This window comes from Garra rufa, chromosome 20 (genome assembly GCF_049309525.1).
Source record: "Garra rufa chromosome 20, GarRuf1.0, whole genome shotgun sequence".
NCBI classification, from domain to species: Eukaryota; Metazoa; Chordata; class Actinopteri; order Cypriniformes; family Cyprinidae; genus Garra; species Garra rufa.
This window is the reverse complement of record NC_133380.1, coordinates 9,535,449-9,560,011: the sequence shown is the minus strand read 5'-3', so window position 1 is coordinate 9,560,011 and position 24,563 is coordinate 9,535,449. Positions and strand designations below refer to the sequence as shown.

Here is a 24,563-nt window from a genome sequence, read left to right as displayed (position 1 = left end):
TTGTTCTTCTAAGGATTCTTATTTGTTTTTTTTTGTTTTTTTTTATTTTTTTTTTTTTTCAACCGTTGGGGCACTTTTGGGGGCCTTAACATACTCAAAAACTCTTGAAAATTTGCACACACGTCGGAATCTGCCGTCGTCCGGACGCCACTGAGGCTGGGACCCGGGCGTGGTTCAGGGCCTCTACAGCGCCCCCTGGAACACAGTTTGAAAACTTGATGTACTGCGCACACATACTTGCGCGTATTGATATGAAACTCGGTACACATATAGAACTCATCGAGCTGAACAACTTTTGTACTCTATGTCATGGGCTCCACGCAACAGGAAGTGAGATATTTAGGGCTGTTTAAAAAGCGCATGCTCTGGAATTTAACGTACTCCTCCCAGGAATTCCATGGGATTGTCACCAAACTCGGTCAGCATGATCTCAAGACATTGGGGACGCTAAATTGCGAGGAGATTTTTGATATCTCGAACGGTTTGGCCGTGGCAAGGCGACAAAGTTATGGCGAGAAATGAGAAACAGGAAGTGTCTAATAACTGTTGCACACATTGCCTGATTCTGATGAAACTTCACCAGATTGTTCGTTGTATGATGCCGATTCCATAAATGTGACTATTATGAGTCAAAGTTATAGCGCCACCAACTGGCAGCAGGAAACGTGTCATTTTCAAAATGCTTTGAAATCAGCCTCTTAATTTTACTCGATTTTCTTTAAACTTCATCAAAATCATGTCAAAACACGGCCGATAAAGAATATGTAAAGGGGTCGATGATAAATCAAATGCTGTTGCCATGGCAACGTGTCAAACTTTAAAATTACATTCCTGTCTTTTCGAGCCAGATAACATGCTTAGAATTTCATGAAACTCAACACACACATCAATATTAATGATAGTTAGACACTGGCAAAAGGTCATAAATGGGCATGGAGCAGGCACTCTATAGCGCCATCTTTTGACAAAAGTTGGGGGGTTAGTTTTTCCTACAGTCACCAAACTCTGTACTTATATTGCTCTCATCAATCTGGACAACTTTCTAAATCAAACTCATTAGCTAAGACCAACAGAAAGCCGGCTATTTTGATTTGAAGGTGGATTTTTTGAAAAATCAGGCTGTAAACAAATTCACACTACTCCTAAGAACAACCAGCTGTTCACACCAAACTTTTTTAACATGAAGAGAAGATTCTGAAGATGTTAAATTGCGAGCGGATTTTGGATATCTCGAACGGTGTTGACGTGGTGATTTTTTAAAGATGTAGTAAAAAACATAACCCTAATTTTTTATATCTTTAAAGTGCAGCATCCAAACTCTTTAAAACTTTTTTCACACAGAGATCTAATCATTCTGAGCAAGTGCTGGAAATATAAATTTTATACAAGCTTCAATGAATTAAAGAAAATTAAAAAAATAACTCAGAAACCTGCTGTCACTCTGGTGAATGTCTCTACAGTATGTGTGTGCGTTCAGTCAGGCACAGAGAAGCTCATTATTGCAGGGGGGAGGGGTGAGAGGCAGAGAGGGTGACAGAGTAGAGAGCCATCCTACAGACCATCTTTGAACAAAATGCACATACTGTATGTATTTTAATTACATAAATATGTCTGATCTTTGAGAGTCTGATATTTTGAGAAAATATAAAGGGTCACTAAGTCTTTCATTGTTCGTATTTTGCAGTTGTTGTTTTTTATTTATTTTTTACTTAACTGTACCATGAACTTGTCCTATTCAGTCACATAGCAAAAGATTTAAAAATACAACTTTTTAGCATGATCAATTTATCTTCATTGATAGACAATATTTACATAGTGTTATTTATTGAATATAAAATAATAATAATAAAAAATTAAGACAGACTATGACAACAAAACAAACGTTACTGTTATCTCTTCAAAACATCTGAAAACCATAATTTTAAGATCAGTTATATATATATATATATATATATATATATCACCCCGTTAAAATACTCAGCTTGATTTTTAAAGATATTTTGAAAGAATGAAGCGTTTATAGAGCACTTTATTGTGTATTGCTGCACACCCACATGAACTGTGTTCATGTTCATGTTAATTCACAGTACATAAACTTTATATGAATACTTTTTTTAGCTTAATATTAATTAACATTAATAAATGCTATTTATTTATTGGTCATGTTAACTAATATAGTTAATTTTAACAAATGAAACTGGATGGCAACATTTTATATTTTGTGTGTATGTGTCTGTGTGTTGATTTTAAAGTGTAACCCTTTCAATTCTGTAAACTTAAAATCAAAACTAGCAGATGGTTACTGTGAATGCATGTGCCAACTGGGCACCGTCTTCCTTATTGATTCTTAGTTATGTAGCGCTTAAGAGTGATGTCTTATAACAGGAGGAGTCACCAGCAAAGCAATATCCACACAAAAATTGTACAGATAGGTAACAATGACATTTAAGCAGAAGTGGTGGACGTAAAGCAAGCAATAATAACATTTTGCTATCATCATGAATCATGTTCTTATCATCATCATCATCAGAAAATAGGCAATTTGTAGCATACTGGTTCACAGTTGGCATTTATCTGAAGTCCTTGCATTGATTGCATTTAGTTAAATCAACATTATATTTGGTCAGTCTGATCTTGAGGCCTTAGAGATGTTAAATTGTGAAGATCTTGAGTTTTCATTAAAGGGCATGTCCGTGGTGGCCTGACAAAGTTTGATGTTTCTGCATAGACATAGAAGTGGTTATAACTTAGCCTGAAAATGTCTGATCTGCCACAAAATTCACAGGTTTGGTAAGAGTCCTGGCCTGAAGACACCTAAAGACCAATATTCAGATATTATCATAGCCCCACCTGTTGGCAGCAGGATATCTCATATATTTCACTAACTCAAACATACCAAGGTCAATCTGCATATGTTTGATAATAGTGCTGGCCTGAACACATCTACATGCCAATAATCAGTTATAGGCATAGCGCCACCAGCTGGCAGCGGCAAGTTTGGCACATTTAAGTGACTTTGAGATATTTCTCCTACATTTACTGTATTAAAAGCATACTGCCCCCCGTTTGCTGTTTTCCTGAAGCCACCGGTCGGCGGTGAGCCCGGGTGCGAGGGCCCGTTCATCGCTGCTCGCAGCTTTAATTTTATGTTTGTTTTTAGTGGAAGTTGTTCATGAGTCTCTTGCTTGTCCTGAACTGTTAAACTGCCCGCCATTCTTTCTTTGGTTTTTCAGCATTATGATTTTGAGTAGGGATGTCCCGATCCGATCACGTGGTTTCAGACTCGATCGGAATCAGACGTTACCTCCCGATCAGGACTCGGATATATATGTATATATATTCTCATTATTTTTTAACACCACTATAGTTATGCGGTGGCACTGACTTAGACCTCTTGACTCCACACAGAAACACATCAAACACTGTGGTGCTTTTTTGTTTGTTTGTTTGTTTTTTACATGGCTGCTGGGTATTTTAAGTTGAGGTGCTATATGTTTTTATATTAGACTTTATTTACATTTACTGTTGCACTTATGTCCAGAAGTGAAGATTTTATGTAATTTATTACTTGATTGTTCAAGCTTCCTCACAAAAGTGCTCTGTTTGTTAACAGAGTTGTTGAATGTTAAAATAAGGTGAATTAAATAAAAAATAAGGAACATCCTGGATCTGTTTCTTCGCTCTTCTTTATTCTTTTTTTATGTATTATAGAAGTATCGGATCGGGACTTGGTATCGGCAGATACTCGAAATCAAATGACTCGGACTCGAGGGCAAAAAAACCTGATCGGGACATCCCTAATTTTGAGATCCATCTTTTCACACTGAGGATATCTGAGAGACTATTACAGAAGGTTCACACAATCACTGATGCTCCAGAAGGAAAAATGATGCATTAAGAGCAGGATAAAATAAAGATATGTACATTTTACTTATTTTGCCTAAATATAATCTTTTTTTCATTTAGTACTGCTCTCCAGAAGCTACTTAACATGTTTCCTAGAAGACAAAAAAGTAGTATTTACCCTTATCTTCAAATACAAAAAGTTTTCACCCCTCGGCTATTAATGCATTGTGTTTCCTTCTGGAGCATCAGTGAGCGTTTGAACCTTTTGTAAAAGTTGCATACGAGTCCCTCAGTTGTACTCAGTGTGAAAAGATGGATCTCAAAATCACAGTCATCGTTGGAAAAGGTTCAAATACACAAAAACGCTAAAAAACAAAAAACAAAGAATTTGTTTGACCTGAAGGATTTTTCTGAAGCAAAGCAGGCAATTCAACTGTTCAGGACAAATAATTTATGATATAATATTAAATGTTTTATGCTTTCATATGTGTAACAAACAAGCAATCATGTCATGTGCAACAACATATATGAACTGAGTATGTCTCCGTCTCGTATATTTTCACTGGCACAAACAGGTGTGGTAAAAAGCCATTTTTGGACCCAGGCCACACATATTCTGAGCACCAAGGGCATGATTTGTTTTCAAAGTGAGGGCTGAATCTAGCAGCCCTAAGGCTCATAGCACAGACGTGAGCTGTGCAAACGTGTCTGAATACCCGCCAACTCACGCCACAGCTGCACGGGGGTGGAGACAGACGTGATGAAGCCATGGTTTACCGCAACTCGCTAACTCACCCTTCCCCTCCCCCAAGCTAGATGACACCCCTCCACTGACCTCTATCCTTCTCTTCACCATCTTCTGAGTGGAGTATTTAAAAAAAAGAGGAAATGCATGTTTCTAACCACAACATCACCTTCTGATGACAAGGTGTCTTTTTTCAGCATTTCGACATGGCACCTTTCAAAGAAAACAACCGCCGTTCCTCTCTTAAACACGACAGCAGAGACTTCTAGATACAGCTGGAAACGCATCAGCAAGTTGCTGTATCCGTTTTAATGTCGTCATACGGGTCATTTAACCAAACAGGTGCCACAACTTTAAACAACTTTAATACTAAAATATATTTGTATGTTTTTTTCTCAGTCATTAAGATTAAGTTTTTGGCCTTTCCGTAAAGCATATGTTGACTTCCAGAATAAAAATTTCCTGATAATTTACTTACCCCCTTGTCATCCAAAAGGTTCATGTCTGTCTTTCTTCAGTCAAAAAGAAAATTAGGTTTCTGAGGAAAACGTTCCAGGATTTTTCATCCATATAACAGACTTCAATGGTGATTAAAAAAGTATATACATTTTTCTTTTTTTTTTTTAGAAAATTACCAATCGTTTTGCTAAATTAGACCCTTGTTCCATGGCTGAGATCGTGTAGAGCCCTTTGAAGCTGCATGGAAACTGTAATTTGGACCTTCAACTTGTTGATCTCCATTGAGGTTCACTATATGGAGAAAAATCCGGGAATGTTTCCCTCCAAAACCTTAGTTTCTTTTCGACTAAAGAAAGACATGAACATCTTTGATGACATGGGAGTAAGTCAATTATCAGTCAAATTTGTAATCCTTTAATCCAGTGCTTCCAACTTCTTTCTCTATTATAATTTTTAAATAATTATTTACATTTTCAACAATTTATTTCTAAAAATGACTGAAAATAAAAGCTAGCATTACTAACATATTTTGCACGTATTAAACTATGCCAAAAACCATAGATTACAATGAAAATAAGTCAACTAATTTTTTTATGTTTGTCAACATTGTTGCAATGATTTTTTAATACTAAATGAAATGCAAATAAAAAAAACATAATAATCCTATATAATACTATATTATATTTTAACACATAATAATTTATTAAAATTCTCTATAAAATAACAGAATTTAATGATTCCATTACAATTTATATTACTATTACTTTAAGCACAAAGCTGTAAAATAAATGTCTCAATTCAAGTTTTTAAAGATTCTATTAGAATGCTGTTACCTCTCTGAAGGCATAATTTTATACCAGCATATGTGACCCTGGACCACAAAACCAGTCTTAAGTCGCTGGGGTATATTTGTAGCAATAGCCCAAAATACATTGTATGGGTCAAATTTATTGATTTTTCTTTTATGGCAAAAATCATTAGGGAATTAAGTAAAGATCATGTTCCATGAAGATTTTTTGTAAAATTCCTACTGTAAATATATCAAAATGTAATTTTTGATTAGTAATATGCATTGCCAAGAACTTAATTTGGACCACTTTAAAGGTGATTTTCTCAGTATTTTGATTTTTTGTACCCTCAGATTCCAGATTTTCAAATAGATGTATCTCGGCCAAATATTGTCCTATCCTAACAAACCATATATCAATAGAAAGCTTATTTATTGAGCTTTCATATGATGTATACATCTCAGTTTTGAAAAATTTAACCTTATGACTGGTTTTGTGGTCCAGGGTCACATATGTTAGAATGTACAAATTTAGCTTTAGATGGCACATTTTTGATTTACCAGCCCTCAAATGCATCAGTTATCTGACCGAAACTTTATAGCGGAAATCTACTTTAAAAACCATATTCTCAAACTGGATGAAGTTTCATAAAATCATCAATATAGAATATATGTGTGTGTGTTTGGATCTTAGACTAGTGCCAAAAGACAAGCATTATCAGAACATTCCCCCAGACTAAATTTCCCAGGACCAACATCTCATACTGACTCAACTTCCCCATAACAATGCACGTGAATTCCTGGAACGAGTTTCCTGTTTCCCCACCTCTTCAAATTCCATTTGACAATGCATCTGGAATAATATAGGTGAGGTGGCTACATTCACAATTGACCAACCGTTTGACCAGACAATTTCAACAACAAAAAAAGCTATTTTTAAGTTTGTCTTGATAAAAATCTATCGTGACAATATTTTATGACGCAAAAATATTCCGTCAATCCTCATTGGCTCTTTTCCAGAGCCCCTTACCTGCAGCCTCTCGATGATGTTCCTGTAATCTTTGGAAGTGGTGAGCGTTGAGTCTCTTCTAGATGCATTGCGAGCTGACATCCTCCAGTTGAGGAGGGTTTTCTGTACCACATTGTTGGACTTCACAAAGAGGTTGTTCACCTGGCTGTCCAAGTCCACCGGGATAGCAATCGCTCTGCTCTTGGCTAAACAAGACAAGAGAAAATACAACGATTACATGCACACTTCATAAATGTGACCCTTGGACCACAAAACCATTGTATGGCTCAAAATGATTCTTTTAATCCAGAAAAATCATTAGGATGTTAAGTAAGCATCATGTTTCATGAAGATATTTTTTTTAATTGTCTACTGTAAATATATCCAAACTTAATTTTTGCTTAGTAATATGCACTGCTAAGTACTTAATTTGAACAACTTCAAAGGTGATTTTCTCAATATTTTGATTTTTTTGCACCCTCAGATTCCAGATTTTCAAATAGTTGTGTCTCGACCAAATATTGTCCTATCCTATAAATCTCTGGTTTTGTGGTTCAGGGTCACTAATGGTGAGTGATTTCCTTACGCCTTAGGTTTTTATCTAAAACATAAAACAGAGGCCGGATGTAAAGATAAATGAAAATAGAGCTGCGTGAGGTTCATTCCTCAAAGTCTGAATGCTTCCGGTCAAATACTTACCCACATCAGACAGAACCTTAATACAGCCCTCCACAGAGGCTTTCTGGGTAGGAACAAGCCAGTTACAGTGGTAAACTCTGAAAACCCCCTGCAGGAGCTGCACAAACACAGGCTGCCGGGTCTGGAGAACAAGAAAGCAAAAAACAACAATAGAGGAAAGAGAAAGATTATATTCGACAGAGAAAAACAAAAGGAAGAAATTACAATTAACAAAAACTTCTCTGATTGACACATTCAAAAGGTTCAGGTTTTTTGAGCCGAAGGAAACCTCTCTACATCTTTTTGGTTTTTAATATGCTTAAATGAGAAGTTCACTTCCAGAACAAACATTTACAGATAATTTATTTCCCCCCTTGTCATCCAAGATGTTCATGTCTTTCTTTCTTGAGTCATAAAGAAATGATGTTTTTTGAGGAAAACATTTCAGGTTTCTCTCCATATAGTGGACTTCTATGGTGCCCACGAGTTTGAACTGCCAAAATGCAGTTTAAATGCAGTTTCGAAGGGAAACTGAGGAACAAGAGCCTTTTCTAGCAAAACGATTGGTTATTTTCTAAAAAAAAAAAAATTACAATTTGTATAGGTTTTAACCTCAAATGCTCATCTTGTCTAGCTCTGCCTGAACTCCTGTGTATTCCGGTTCAGGACATTTAGGGTTTGTTGAAAAACTCCCATCTCATTTTCTCATCCAACTTCAAAATCGTCCAACATCACTGCAGAAGTACCAAACAAGTGTTTATAAAGTGAACAAGCAAAGAAAGTCAAGCGTCCTTTGCAAAAAAAGGTAAAACAGCGATGACTGAAGTAGGAGAAGAAAATGTGATGGGAGGTTTTTCTCAACATACCCTAACTGTCTTGAACCGGAATTCACGCAGAGCTAGACAAGATGAGCATTTGAAGTTTGAGTTGAGTTTTTTTGGAAAAGAATCAATCGTTCTGCTAGATACTGTAAGACCCTATTTCCTCGGCTGGGGTTGTTTAGAACCCTTTGAAGCTGCATTTAAACTGCATTTTGGAAATTCAAACCATGGGCACCATAGAAGTCCACTATATGGAGAGAAATCCTAAAAAGTTTTCCTTAAAAAAACGTAATTTGTTTATGACTGAAGAAAGAAAAACATGAACATCTTGGATGACAAGGGGGTGAGTAAATTATCTGCAAATTTTTGTTCTGGAAGTGAACTTCTCCTTTAAATAAAGCAACATGGTGTTCCGGGTTCAATGGAAGTTAAATTCTATCCACAGCAGCAGACTCAAAAGTCAATTGGTCAAGAGTTTTAAAGCAGAAATGTGTAGCTCATATGTTGGTTAACACTCTTATGTTAATTACTACATACTAAAATGTGCATATTTAAGTTTTACAGCTGTTTAAATTGTCCTTCAACTATAATTTAACTAGTTTTGACTGAATGAACATTTGGTTACATGTTGCCAAGACAAAAAAATACATATTTAAAAAACATATTATATTATATTATATTATATTAATCAAAAGTGACAGTAAAGACATGCATGATGATAAAATAGATCTCGATTAAAAAAAATTCTGACCTAAATCCTAAAAAAAAAAAGTATCACGGTTTTCACAAAAATATTAGGCAGCCCAACTTTTAACACTGATAATAAAATCAAATCAGCATATTAGAATGATTTCTAAAGGATAATGTGACACTGAAACTGGAGTAATAATGCTGAAAATTCAGCTTTGCATCACAGGAATAAATTATATTTTAAGATCTACATTAAAATATATTTAAATAGTTAAAAATATCACTTAAAACGGTAAAAATATTTTACAATAATACCATTTTTATTTACTTTTTAATTATTTAATAAGCAAAAGAAGCTTTATAAAACATTTTAACTGTCTAAACTAAACTAGTAAAGCTAGTAGAAATACTGCGCATGCCATGTTTGTTTGATTGTACAAATTAAGCGACTGGTTTCTGTGGTATTCCACAGCAGAAGATGCTATCAATAGAGATTAGCTTGCTTTCAACCTGACATATCTTTAAAGACTAAAATTTTAGATTAAAAAAATGAATACAACCAAATTCATAACCATTTTTCTAATTTTTTTACAGATGCATTAGTTAAAAGGGCAACAAATTATGATGTATTAACAACTTGAGTGACAGAAACTAACAACACATCTTACCACCAACACAATGGGTGAGAACCCAACAACGCTCACAAGAAAAATGTGCAAAGCTAAGAGGAAGGATGACACGTTTACCACGCTACATTGGTTCAAATGCTTTATGGACAACTAGTCAAGTACGCAGAAGGGGCACAATTGTGAAAAAAACCCTCAGTGTGATCTAGTTTCCCACTCAAACAGGATTACTAGAGAATAGTCTAACCCAATCTACGTCACCACATTCCATGTGCAACCACTGTGTAGTCATCACAAAGCGGTACCTCAGTTATTTTGCCTAAAATGGAGGCCTGTCACAACAAAGAGAGATGTGAGAGATCAGAGCAGGAAGCTGTCATTAAGCAACATTTCCAGGAAAGAATGAATGGGGTTTAGGGTCGATGCACGACAAAGTATTAGAAGTTACTTCCTACTTTACAGCTGCAGACTATACAGTCAAACCAAAAATTATTCAGACAACCGATATCATTTTTGATTTTTTTTTTTTTTGCTAGTGAGTGCGGGAAAACTATAGATAAAATATGTAAGTGAGGATAGCCAAATAAAGCATATTATACCCACAAATTATACAGTGGACTACCATATATATATATATATATATATATATATATATATATATATATATATATATATATATATATATATATATATACTGTATATATATAAATGTGTCTGTGTGTAATGAAATTAAATTTAATAATGCTGCAAAGATTTTTAACATCAAATAAACGCTTGTTAGCTTGTTTTTTACTTTGCATTCAGTCGGAATAGCCTAGAAAAAAAAAAACGGTTTCCACAATTTTTAAAAAAAATTACATTATCATTGATAACAGTAAGAAATATTTCTTGAGCTCCAAATCTGTACATCAGAATGATTCTAAAAAAATCAACATTTCAGCTTCGCCATTCCATCAGAGAATATATTAAATTTGTATATGTTAGAAGTCAATGCAGCCTTGTAAAATAAATTAATTAATACATTCAAATAGGAAAATTAATTATTGAAAATTATTTAATAAACAAAAGAGGCTTCTTTCAAAAATAAAAAAATAAATAAATAAATAAATATAAATACATACATACATACATATATACATATATATATATATATATATATATATATATATATATATTACACATACACACACACATAAAACTGATAATTATAAGATGACACTGAAGACTGAAGCAAAAATTTCAGCTTTGCCATTGCAGGAATATATTACTTTTTATATATACGTTACAACAGAAATCAAAACAGCCTTGCAAAAACTAATTTAATATAATAATAATAGTAATAATAATAATAATAAAATAATAATAATAATAATAACAACAATAACAAACAAACAAATATTTTAAAATAGACAATAGAAAAAAATAATTTAAATTGTAAAAATTATTCCCAATATTAAATTTTTTTATTGGTTTTTTTAAATTTAGTAAGCATAAGAGGCTTCTTTCTTACAAAAAAATAAAATAAATAATAATATATAATAATAATAATAATAATAATAATAAATGAACTGAGGCAAAAATGTCAGCTTTGCAATTTCAGGAATATATTACATTTTTAAATGTTAAAATAGAAATCAATGCAGCCTTGCAATAAATATATAAATAGTTTTAAATATAAAATAAAATATATTCTAATACAAAAAATTAAATTTATTTAATTTTATTTCAGAATATTACAATTTATTTTATTTTATAGATTTTATTTATTTATTTATTACATTTTTATTTATTTACTAAGCATAAGAGGCTTCTAAAAAATGGCACTGAGGACTGAAGCAAAATGTAAAAAACTTTGGCAGTAATATCATTTACAGAAATATATTTTTATTTGTTAAAATAGAAATCTGTGCGGATCACTCTGCTGTGGCGACCCCTAATTAGAAGGGAGTAAGCCGAGAGAGAAAGATTTGTTAAAACAGAAGTCAATATTTATATGTAGACACACACACACACACACACACACACACACACACACACACACACACACACACACACACACACACACACACACACACACACACACACACACACACACACACACACACACACACACACACGTTGGGTTTACATGTTTTATGGGGACATTCCATAGGTGTAATGGTTTTCATACTGTACAAACCGTATTTTCTATCGCCCTACACCTACCCTACACCTAAAGCTAGCCCTCACAGGAGATTGTGCACACCTTTACTTCCTCAAAAAAAAAAAATTGTGCATGATTTATAAGCCTGTTTCCTCATGGGGACCTAAGAAATGTCAAAATCTACTGGTATTACTATCCTTGTGGGGACATTTGGTCCCCATAACATGATGAATACCAGGTACAAACACACACACACACACACACACACACACACACACACACATATTTAGTTTTTGCTTAATGCATTTTCTGAGACATTATATTTAATGCCTATTTAATCCCTAATAAAATAAAAAAAGGCAATTTTTTAAATTATTTTATTTTAGGATATTAGAAATAAAATTCATGAAAATTATTACATTTCTCATTATTTCTTAAATGGATTCTTGTATTACTGTAATGTCAAAATAAATTATATATACTTTCATTTAAATTGTGTTTATTAATCGTAGTATTTTTTAATGATATAAAATGTCTCAAAATGTCTGCCTTACTACAAGGATCAACTTGTTTTGACCAGTTAAAAACAAACAGTAAAGTCTACTTTATAGTTACAAGCTATTTCAAACCTATAAACAAACTAAATAGACTATCATGTCGCCTAAAGCAGAGAAAGTAAATAGTACAATAGTACAGTGTGGTACAGATATAACACCTGACCATTCATGTGATTTCTTTCATCTGCAAACAGGCTACATAGAAAGACGGTTAATAATAAAAACACCAGGTTTTCCAAGAAAAAACTATAATGTTGGGCTCTACTTCCACAAATGCTCTACAAACATACACTACACAAGCTATGTGGAGAGTCTTCAGGCAAGATCAGCCCTAGTTTCTCACATTGCGAAAAGGAGATGTGGGAAGTGTGTGTTGATGTGCAAGAGCATGAGAAGAGAGATATATTCTTGGAAAGCTCTGACCGGTGCGTCAGTCACCAGTGGTCAGGCTGATTCTTTAGAAACATGTGAGTCTGATGAAACCGCCTGAATTTCTACAGATCCTATGGTTCTCATAAAAGTCACTGATAGCTTAGAGCTACACAAGGGGAGGGTCTTTTACAGATACTTACGTACATATGACGTGCCACCTAAGCGAGGAAGAGGTAAAAAGGGTTAAGATATTATCTGGAGGGTTTCTTTTCCCATGTATAAAGATAACGAGGTATTTCAAAAGAAATCAAACCGCTGTAAAAGCTGAAGTCAGTGGTGAACCAAAATTTAACTGAAACTGACAGCTGAAAGCAGCATATACTTAACTTATGCTAATAACTCATGAATATTTCAGTATATACTGCAGTATTGGGGTCATTACCTGTAAACTAGTGCTCTGGTCGGAGAAAGGAGAGCTGAAAAATGTCGTCACGATACTCATTACGGTTTCTGTCACGTAGCCTTCCAACGTTGTGTCAGCATGTTTGCGGTCGCTTGTATTGTTGCAGACCTGGATGCAAAAACAAACAAAGAATAGAGCGAGTTATTGTGGCCTTGAGTCATTTGCTTCAGTAAGCACAGTCAGAACATAAACTGATTCACAAGAGTCAGATCGACTGTAGACGTCCAGACATCATATAAATAAAACCCCATATCATACCACAAATAATGAATCACTCTGCCTTGACTTAACAAAAAACCCACAGGCAATCAACATCAATTAGACAACGTTGGCAAGCAACAGATTGGTACTTTTTGGTACTTTACATCTAAACGATTCACTGGGGTTGAGAAAAATCCCCAGATCAGCTTCCATTACCCTGCATATGTCGACCAGAAAGTTCTCAAAGAGCTTCCACATGTGGTTGCTGGTGTAGATCTCCTTCATTTCGACCTCGGTGTCCACGTAGCAATGGTTTAGGAAGTTGATATACGCAATTTTGACCTAAGAAAAGGACACAGTGTAGACATAACTTAAAGGAACACTCCACTTTTTTTGGAAATAGGCTCATTCTCCAACTCCCCCCGAGTTAATAAGTTGAGTTTTACCGTTTTGAAATCCATTCAGCCGTTCTCCTGTTCTGGCGATATCACTTTTAGCATAGCTTAGCATAGATCACTGAATCCTATTAGACCAATAGCATCACGTTCAAAAATGACCAACGAGTTTCCATATTTGTTGTATTTAAAACTTGACTCTTCTGTAGTTATATCGTGTGCTAAGACCGGTGGAAAGCAAAGCTGCGAGTTTATAGGCTGATAAGATTAGGAACTATGGCAGCAACTATTATGGCAGCAAACTTCCTATTACGCCGGAATGGAAGTGTAGTTCCTAATCTTAGTTCCTTTTCCCCTCAGCTACTTTTATTGAAAAACATAGTTCTTAAATGTTTGATAAATTAAATATAACTCCGACTTTGTGGTGCTAAAAACAAGCAGCCATAGTACAGAAGAAATATCTTAACTCTTTATTATCATGTTAGACAATGGTGTTGGGCCAGTTGCATAAACTTAGTCTCTATGTTAAGACAGCGTCTTAAGAACTCGTTTGACCAGCTAGCAGATAACTAAGGGGTAATCAGTCTTATATTTTGGATCCAACTTAGACTAATCTAAGTTTTTATGTAACCAAATTTTAAAAAATTTGACCAGTCTTAAAGAAAAAAAATGAATGACTAACTTTTAAGTCTGTCTAAACCTTTTATGCAACTGGCCCCTGCTGATTTAGACTTTCAACCAGTGCCAATCTAGTCTCATGTAGCCAGACTTTAACTTGTATGGTACTCACTGCATCCTATTCTGCCCAAGAATCGCCCACTTACACAAGGAACAGACCATCTGACAAATATATATGAAATGACCAAACCCAGTTTGTTTTGTTTTTATGTGCCGTTAAGGGGAGGGTAGACAGATGATACCACAATAACACAATGTTCTCAATAACAAAGAAAAAATGATGCGACATGAAGCTATAGGCCACTAACCTCAGGGATGCAATCTTTGTGTGTAACCACACGAACAATGTCATCCAATGGCAGCAGGGAGTTGCACTTGATCTCGGTGTAGACGTTTTTGCCCTCCGTGCAGACGGCCAGCAGCTCCACCAGGTGGATGTGGTACATGAGGGGGCTGTTTTCATCCATCCGGTCACGCTCCGAGCGCATCATCTGGACCAGAGTCTGGAAGGAGGCCCGGTCATTGTAAAAGACCAGCACATCCTCTCCAGAGTTCACCAACTGCAGATAAAATAGATTAAGGTTAAATCACAGACACAGCTAACGGAACTCAAAGTCATTTCAGCACATCAGCCACCCACCTCGGCCATTACAATATCCTGGCATTTCTTGATAAATTTGTTTTCGGCTTTGACGATGGTCTGCAGGAACTTCAGGTACTGCACGTGTCTGCCGTGGGTCTCGATGCAGTGGACGAAGTGCTGCACGACCCGCTCGTTCATCTCGCTGCACAGCTGAAAGTTGTTCATGAATATGTGCTGCATGGTGACGGCCTCCAGGATCTATAGATGAAAAAATCAGATATATGTGGATTAAATTCTTGTTTACAAACAAACACTCTAAAGTGACTTCCTGGTTGTATTAGCATTTAAATTGGCCGAGAAATGCTGTATGTGCGATACTAAAACACCACATTTATAAAAGATTGTTTTCATTCATAGAGCAAAACCATTATGACAAACAAATTCAAAATCATTGAACAGTGTCTTATATGAATAAGAGCACCGCAGATATTCTAATGAGTCTCTTTCACCCCAAAGTTATGATAATTATTTTTATACCAATAAGCTCATTTTCATCATGAAGGTGTTATTCCTGTGCCATAACTGTGTATTATTAAGTATGTACATTTTAAATATAATTGTTTAAAAAAAATACAATTTTCTATTCAAAATATATATTTATATATCCATTTATTTTTTATTGTGTGTGTGTATATATATATATATATATATATATATGTATGTATTTTTTAATTCTTCATTGTAATCATTTATATTTCCATCCCTAACAGCCATAAAATATGCATTTTAAATATAATTTTTGTAAGGTTGATGCATAACCTGGAGACACTATGTCAAATTTTAAAAGTTAACTAAATGTATTATAAATGTATATGAATCCTATTGAGATGCCCACAGCATGACCTTAAAAAGGCGGTCCATGCTCGAAAACCCTCCAATGTGGCTGAATTACAACAATTCTGCCAAGATGAGTGGGCCAAAATTCCTGCACAGCGCCGTAACAGACTCATTGCAAGTTATGGAAAATGCTTGATTTCAGTTGTTTTGTTTTTGTTACATAAATGTTGGATTAATATCCCTTTACAGCCATATTCTGTACAGTTTTGTTGTCTGAGTTTGGCTGTCGTTTCGAACTAAAATTGTCCTGTGGTCCACTACAGTGGACATGCTGTAAAATTAAAAATAAAAACAAAACATAAAAACTCTAAATTGTAGAATTCTTTTTTAACCCAAAGGATGTAGGAAATCACAAAAAAACAACAAAAAAGAGACACTTTTTTTCTTTGGGTCTCTGGAGGATATATATATAATTAATTGATCATTTCTTCTTTGTAATGGTTTGTATTTCCATTTCCATTCCTAATCTGGTGTTCATTTTGACACTGACAAGTGGCCAAATGAACACCAGTAAGGGTAATGAAGTCTGAGATCTAACATCCAAAAAAATACTAAATGTTGTGGTGTTTATTCATTTCAAATTAAATGTAATTGCATTTTATGACTTACCCAACAATACCCAAACAATGCAATTATCACATGGTTACATTAAAATTCCACAAAAGACCACATTAAGTCTAGTCACGATGTCATGATGATGAACTCTGAATCATCATCATCATGAAGTTTTGATATTTAAGATGTAGCAATATGGAAACTGAGAACATACGTCAGTCTCACTGCCCCCCACCCGACACTCCTCCAGAGTGATGAAGCACAACTTTCCTGATGCGTGTGTGAGATGGAGAACTCACCCCAGGGTTGAGGAACAGGTTGATGTGTTTGTGGAGCAGAGCCTGGTTCTGCTGGTTGCCTGCGCAGAAGTTCTGAAGAAACTCGTGAGCCAGTTTCATGATCTCTTGCATTCGAACATCCTCACCCTGCCAAAATAAAGATACACACTTTTTTTTGAGTGAGTGAGAAAATATTTACACATGTTCATATTTTAATTCACTAAAATGAACTGTATGATAGGAATGATTCATTCAGGAATCAGACTACACTGGGCACATTTAGATTCACTTGAAAGTAGAGATGCACCGATTGCAATTTTCTTGGCCGATTCCGATTCCGGTTTTTCAGTAAGTGTGACCTGCCGATTCAGATTTTCGCCGATTCAGATTTTTTTTTTTTTTTTAAGAACTGCAATGAAAGCATAGGCCTATACAGAAATATTTTCTTTAATTAAATTTATTTTATAATAAAATACAACAAAATCACTAGCCGGTCAATCGGTGCATCTCTACTTGAAAGATTACTCATCATTCACTTGGAAGATCTGAATTTTAAGAGTCATTCAAACAAGAATCGAAAATACTCATCGCGTTGCATGTTTTTGATTCACTAAAATGAACCAAATCAAAAAGAGTCATTTATTCAAGAATTGAATACACTGTTTATGTTGCATGTTTTGGATTCACTAAAAAGCACCAGACCAAATATATTCAAATATATTCATATATTCAAGAAGCATACTATTCTACTCATAAGAATGATTCATTCTACACTGGACACATGTTGGTTCATTTTAAAGATGTAAATTTAAAGATTCAAAAATTATATATAAATAAAAAAAATCACTAAAAAGAATCAGATTCTAAAAAGTATTTTATTCAAGAAGAATACTATTCTGGTCCCGCTGCAAGTTTCTGATTGACTAAAATAAACTTGAGCATGAGAATGATTCATTCAGGAATCAGACTACACTAGTTACATTTTCATTTATGTTAAAGATGTGAATTTTAAGAGCCATTCATTTAAGAATCGAATAGACTGGTTGTGTTGCATGTTTCTGAATCACTAAAAAGAACCAGGTCATAAGTCATTTATTCAAGAAGCACACTACTCTGGTCACATTGCAAGTTTTTGATTCACTAAAATGTACTGGATGGTAGGAATGATTCAGTGAGGAATTAGACTACACTGGGCACATTTTCATTCACTTGAAATTAATTTATATATTCAAGAAGCATACTATTCTAATCATAGGAATGATTTATTCTACACTGGACACATTTTGGTTAATTTAAAAGATGTGAATTTAAAGAGTCATTCATTCAAAAATGATAAAAAGAATCAGATTCTAAAAAGTATTTCATTCAAGAAGCATACTATTCCGGTACTCGATTCTTGAATGAATGAGTCTTGCACTTCTTTTAAGTGAATCAAAATGTGTTCAGTGTACTCTGACTCCTGAATGAATCACTTCTATGATCCTGTTCATTTTAGTGAATCAAAAACATGCAACACAAGTGAATTCAATTTAAGAATTGAATACACTTGTGTTGCATGTTTTTGATTCACTTAAAAGAAACAGATCATAAAGAGTATTTCATTTGAGAAACATATTATTCTAGTCATTTTGCAGGTTTTTGATTCACTAAAATGAACAGGATCATAGAAGTGATTCATTCATTCAGGAGTCAGAGTACACTGAACACATTTTGATTCACTTAAAAGAAGTGCAAGACTCATTCGTTCAAGAATCGAGTACGCTGGTCATTCTGCATGTGTTTGATTCACTAAAAAGAACCAGATAATAAAGAGTCATATATTCAAGAAGCACACTATTCTGGTAATGTTGCAGGTTTTTGATTCACTAAATTAAACTGAATCATTGGAATGATTCAGTCTACACTGGGCACATTTAGATTCATTTGAAAGATGTTAATTTAAAGAGTCATTTATTCAAAAATCAAAAACACTGGTTATGTTGCACTTTGATTCACTAAAAAGAATCAGATCATAAAAAGTAATCCATTCAAGAGGCCTACTATTCTGGTCCCCTTGCAGGTTTCTGATTCACTAAAATGAACTGGATCACAGGAATGATTCATTCAGGAATCAGACTACATCGGACACATTACATGATTTTGATTCATTTGAAAGATGAGAATTTCAAGAGTCATTCTTTCAAGAATCGAATATACTTATCATGTTGTATGTTTTTGATTAACTAAACAGAGCCAGATCATAACGAGTCATTCATTCAAGAAGCATACTATTCTGGTCACGTTGCAGGTTTTTGATTCACTAAAAATAAAAAAAATAAAAAAAATGGATCATAGGAGTCATTCATAGGAGTCAATTTAGGAATCAGATAATTCTGAGGGCTATAGATTCGGTAGCAGTGTTGTGGAATTGCTGAATAGCAGGTATTTTAGTATTTTTCAGTCCGTAGAATGAACATTTCGAGAAGCATTAACCGAACCAAATGTCATAATAATCATCCTATGAGTACCACATTCATTGAACCTTGAGTACACTTGACAACTGTATGTTCATGTACTGCACCTTCTCATAAGGGATCTGCAGCAGCTCAAGCACCACTGAATGAGCTCCCATGTTCCTCAAGAGCCTCTGCTGCTGCTTCTTACTCTTCTTCCCTGAGGGTCCTTCCTGTACACACAGTTTGCTGAGGCGCAAGAGGATCTAGAAATAGAAAGACAGACAGACGATGAGCTGAAGATGAGAAAATGAAGTGAACAAACACTGTTTATCAAGCAGATCAATCTGCAATAGTTGCTACATGTGGTGTTCCTCCAGACTTCAGCACAATTTGATCTTCTTTAGTTTAAGAAGTTACATAATAAGCTTTGGCATTTTTTTATAGTGCTTGGATGCATTAACTACTTCGCACATAATGGTGAATGTCTGTGTGTGAACCATAGACTGTAAAAAAGATGGACAACGCGTTTCCGCTTCTTTCCACTATAGAAAAGTGAAGCCAAAACAGCTCAATATGGCCGCTACCATCTTGGGGGAAGTTACGTCATTTGGAGCCAGAGCATGCGCAGTAGAGGTTCGTTTGGAGCCAGAGTCTGCGCAGTAGTGTCGTGAGGCGGAGCCGTGGTGTCAAAGTCCCGCCCAAACTTCCGCAGACCCTATCGCATGATCACAATCATGACACCACACCCCGTTTTTATAGCATCAAATAACTACTTAAAAGCAAACTTATTAGAAAAACGAACACCTGAACATGAATCAGCATTATAAGAACTACCTCACACGATGGAAATCACCTTTGGAAAAAAATTATTTGCCATGTAATTCGATTATTTAGTTTGGCTCACGTCCCATTAGATTACATGGAGAGGGCGGGGTTTATGACCTATACTGCAGCCAGCCACCGGGGGGCGATCGAAAACTTTTGGCTTCACTTTTCAGGACACCTACGGCACGCTTGGTGTGAACTATGCGAATGACATCTTACCTCCTTCACGTCTTTGTAATTGTCACTGCCATTTCCGTCAGACTTTTTTTTGCCCGAACCAGAGTCCCTCTACATAAAGAACAGACAAAGGATAAATAAAGTATTACATTTAAATAATAATGGCTATTATATTTGCAAGACTGCCTTAGGAAAAAAGGTAATTGTGAAATACGGTTAAAAATTGAAAATGCAAGCAATACGGTTTCAATTATAAGAAAAAAGGTAAAAATGACCCATTTCTCTTTCTTTCAAATCTGATAGTCATAAAAGCCTGTTTCTGCCACTGAATAAAAAAGGTCATTTTTATCTCAGTTTTGACTTTTTCTCCCACAACTGCAAGTTTACATACCGCAGTTATGAAATTTCTCAGAACTTGTGTGATACAAACTAACAATTCTGACTTTTTAACTATCTTTTACACTTGCAAGTAATAGTAGGGGAAAGTGGGGTGAGTTGTGCCAGTTTTTACTCAAAGTGACTTTGTAGTGAAGCCATGATAGTAATCCCTCCAATTTAAGCATGTACATATATTTCAGGATGTGGTGCATCCCTGAGAACAATAACTTTGGTTCTGAAATAAACATCCAATTGTGAGTTACAAAGTCATAATTGTGAGATATAATGTCAGAATTGAAGGATAAAAAAAAAACTAAATTGTGAGAATCTTTTTTTTTCCCCTCAGAACTGCAAGTGTCTCTCAATTCTGACTTTTTTCTCAAAATTGTGAGACATAAACTCACAACACTGAGCTATAAAGTACGGTTCTGAGGGGGGAAAAGACAAGTTTATTTTTTACAATTCTGACTTAACTCACAATTGTGTGTTCTTAAGCCAAAACTGTAAAATACAAACTCACAATTCTGAGAAATAAGTCACAAATGCAAGAAACAAACTCACAATTCTGAGAAAAAAAGTCACAAATGCGAGATATAAACTCGCAATTCCGAGTAAAAAAGTCACAAATGCAAGATATAAACTCACATTTCTGAGTAAAAAAGTCACAAATGCGAGATATACACTCACAATTCTGAGTAAAAAAGTCATAAATACGAGATATAAACTCAATTCTGAGTAAAAAGTGTCACAAATGTGAGATATACACTCACAATTCTGAGAAAAAAATGTCACAAATGCGAGATATACACTCACAATTCTGAGTAAAAAAAGTCACAAATGCAAGATTATAAACAGAATTCTGGCATTATAACTGGCAATTGAGAATTAATATTATGCATTTCTGCAAAAAAAGAGTCAGAATTGTGAAATAAAAAGTTGCAATTATCTTTTTACATTTTTTAAAGTGGCCAAAGCAGGCTTCCATAGTTATATGTGGGGTCTACAAAGCTTTTAGAAAAAAAGCTCAAGTTTAATAAAATAAAATAAATAGAAAAAGGCAATGATGCAATGAATGCATCTCTGAAAAAGTCAGTATATTATAAAGCAGGCCGGCCAGCACTCATAAATATGTAATTTGGGGTCTCTGCAAAGACCTCTGCCTTGAATAATAAATGCACCTTCTTTTTGTGGTCAGACTCTGCTGGGAGTCCATCCCCTCCATCCATGCCGTCATCACCCTGTCGCTTGTACACCCAAAGCTCAGATTTTTCCACATTAGATCGCAGCTGGTCAAGGTCGGATTTGATCTGCTTGTAGTTGTCAACGTCCTGACTGGTCACTAGAAGCTGAACCTATAGGGAAAAAAGGAGGAGGGATGCAAACAAATGTATGCTTTGATACATCAACAGCCAGAAACTGGCACGTCAATACCATTTATTAAAGTGGCATAGTGTTAAATACCTGTTTGAAAGCCATTAGCACTTCTTGTCTCTGACTGAAGTGTCTGAAGAGCAGATGTAGCGCTCCAGACACAAGCGGTGGATAGTCATGCATGGTAAGGTGCAGCAGAACTCTCAAAAACGTTCTCCCGCCATGGTCATCAAGATCCAGAGGTGTGTTCTCCTCACTGAGTTCAGAAAAAACTTCAGTTATACACTTGCGTTCTTTTACAAAGATACTTATTTAAGAAATGAATCCTTACCTTCCACCAAAAATTCCTTCTGCTTGTTCTTCAATGTTCTCAAAGTCCAAAGCTGTGAAACACAGTGAAACATTCACGTCGTCTGTAAAGTAACTCACGGGTGATAGTATTCAGGACATACTGCATACCTGGGATACTGTTGAGCCCGTCAGCATTTGCAGGTGGCACTGAGTCAGTTTGTGTGTTGCTCTCGTCAAACTCACGTTTGAAGATGCAAAGCAAGCAGGAGATCCTGTAGTCCAGTCGGACATTCAGAATAAACTGAACAACAAACAAAAACAAGGTTCAGTGATTTACAAGATTTGAACTCTATTTTTAATTGCAATAATCATTTTGAAGTTAATTGTTTGGTTAAAATAACCATTTCTCAGATTGGATCAAAAATATTTATTTTTAATATTTATATAAATATTTATCAACAATATTCGCATTGCGTGCGAAAGTTGTTTTAAAAATAAATATTTTAGATATTTTTTGAGCTTTGGTGTTGCCGACTTTACACTTTATTTTGTACTTGTTGCTTTTTAGTCGAGCACCCATTTGAGACTGATGTGCGTGCTTTTGTTTCATTTTTCTTCAATAAAAAATGTCATAAAATAAATATATATTTAAATATATACATTTATATATATATATATATATATATATATATATATATATATAAAAGTACAAAAAAATATATTTTATAAATAAAAATAAATGTAAATAAATAAAATACATTTTTAAAATAAAATAAAAATAAATAAATAATAACATATAAATATATATACATACACTGCTGTTTAAAAGCTTGGGATCCAAAAGATTTTTAATGGTCTCTAAAAAGATTTTTAAGCTCATCAAGGCTATATTTGTTTGACCAAAAATACAGAAAAAATGTGATATTATTACAATTTTAAACATAACGTTTTTCTATTTTAATATACATTAAAATACAATTTATTTCTGTAGTGCAAAGCTTAATTTTCATCAGCCATTACTCCAGTCTTCAGTGTCACATTATCCTTAAGAAATCATTCTAATAAGATGTTTTATCATCAACGTTGGTCTTTACTATCACTTTTGATCAATTAAACACATCCTTTCGGAATAAAAAGTATACATTTCTTTGATAAAAAAGAAATACAAAAAAAAATTACTTACCCCTAACTCTTAAACAGTAGTGTATTTTAAACAAATGCTGTTCTTTTTAACTTTTTCTTAATCAAAGAATCCCCCCAAAAAAGTCTTTGAAAGTCAGTTAAGCTATTAGTCATTCATGTTTTCCTATTACATTATGGGTTTTTAATCACCTGTAAGATCTCTATGATCTTCAGTTTAGTGTCCATCACCAAAATGTCTTCTTTTTCTGGTTCTGTCTGGGTCTTCACCACATCACCATCTGGGGGTGTTGCAGGGGTTGTGGGTAAAAATCCACCTCCTCTTAGGACCACCTGAGTCATCAGCTCCCCAACGCCATGGATGGATCTCATCACATTGCTACCTGTGAGAAATATAACCAACTTATTTGCACACGTTTTAGTGACTATTTGAATCACTGAACCAACAAAGGGTGTTGAGCTTGATCGTCTACAGACCCAAACAGTTATAATATGAGAAATAGAAGCAGCTCTTTACTTTTGGACTCGTCTCCTTTTTCCATTTTGTTGACGGGGTAGATGGTGCTAACATGAACACAGTCCAAAATGGCCAACAGGATCTTAGTCAAACGCAACAAGTCACTGAAGTTGTAAAAGCCAAAGTAAATGAGGTTTCTTGCCAAATTCACAACCTTAAAAACAGAAAAAAGAAACAGAAGTTTTAGTCACATTCAAAAACAAACTGTGTTTGTCACTTATGCACATGTTGGGTGGGCAACCTACCTCAAAAGTTAGTTTGTTTTTCTCTTTATCAGAGAAAGGAACATTTTGACAGACCACATCTCTGAGGTAGTTCTCCACAAAATCCATTGTAAGTGAAAAACGTTCCTTTATCTCATCTCTACTGGTTCCATCGTTATCATAACTAAAACCAAAGTACAACATTAAACACCTGGTAGAGAAAAAAAGTACCAAAAACTTAATGGAAGAATATTACCAGTCAAAAGTATTGAACAGTCAGATTTTAATGTTTTTTAAAGAAGTCTCTTCTGCTCACCAATCCTGCATTTAAAAACAGTATTTGTACGATTTAAAATGTAACTTATTCCTGTGATTTTAAAGCTATATTTTTTGTATCATTACACCAGTCACATGATCCTTCAGAAATCATTCTAATATTCTGA

The 24,563-nt window shown here is 34.6% G+C and overlaps 1 protein-coding gene across 1 annotated transcript in view; it reads right to left on the bottom strand.

Annotated features, from left to right (window-relative positions):
• Positions 1–24,563, bottom strand: part of itpr1b (inositol 1,4,5-trisphosphate receptor, type 1b) — a 145,286-nt gene that overhangs the window by 58,382 nt on the left and 62,341 nt on the right. The window contains exons 21-38 of the mRNA XM_073826386.1: positions 24,163–24,304; positions 23,919–24,071; positions 23,593–23,787; positions 22,429–22,561; positions 22,301–22,352; positions 22,060–22,225; positions 21,777–21,950; positions 20,263–20,331; positions 19,344–19,481; positions 16,805–16,930; positions 15,111–15,311; positions 14,779–15,030; positions 13,614–13,739; positions 13,176–13,304; positions 12,934–12,951; positions 9,967–9,993; positions 7,546–7,666; positions 6,868–7,052 (exon numbers count right to left, since the gene is read on the bottom strand). Of these exons, the coding sequence (XP_073682487.1) occupies positions 6,868–7,052; positions 7,546–7,666; positions 9,967–9,993; positions 12,934–12,951; positions 13,176–13,304; positions 13,614–13,739; positions 14,779–15,030; positions 15,111–15,311; positions 16,805–16,930; positions 19,344–19,481; positions 20,263–20,331; positions 21,777–21,950; positions 22,060–22,225; positions 22,301–22,352; positions 22,429–22,561; positions 23,593–23,787; positions 23,919–24,071; positions 24,163–24,304 (2,407 nt within the window). The remainder of the gene's footprint in view (positions 1–6,867; positions 7,053–7,545; positions 7,667–9,966; positions 9,994–12,933; positions 12,952–13,175; positions 13,305–13,613; positions 13,740–14,778; positions 15,031–15,110; positions 15,312–16,804; positions 16,931–19,343; positions 19,482–20,262; positions 20,332–21,776; positions 21,951–22,059; positions 22,226–22,300; positions 22,353–22,428; positions 22,562–23,592; positions 23,788–23,918; positions 24,072–24,162; positions 24,305–24,563) is intronic.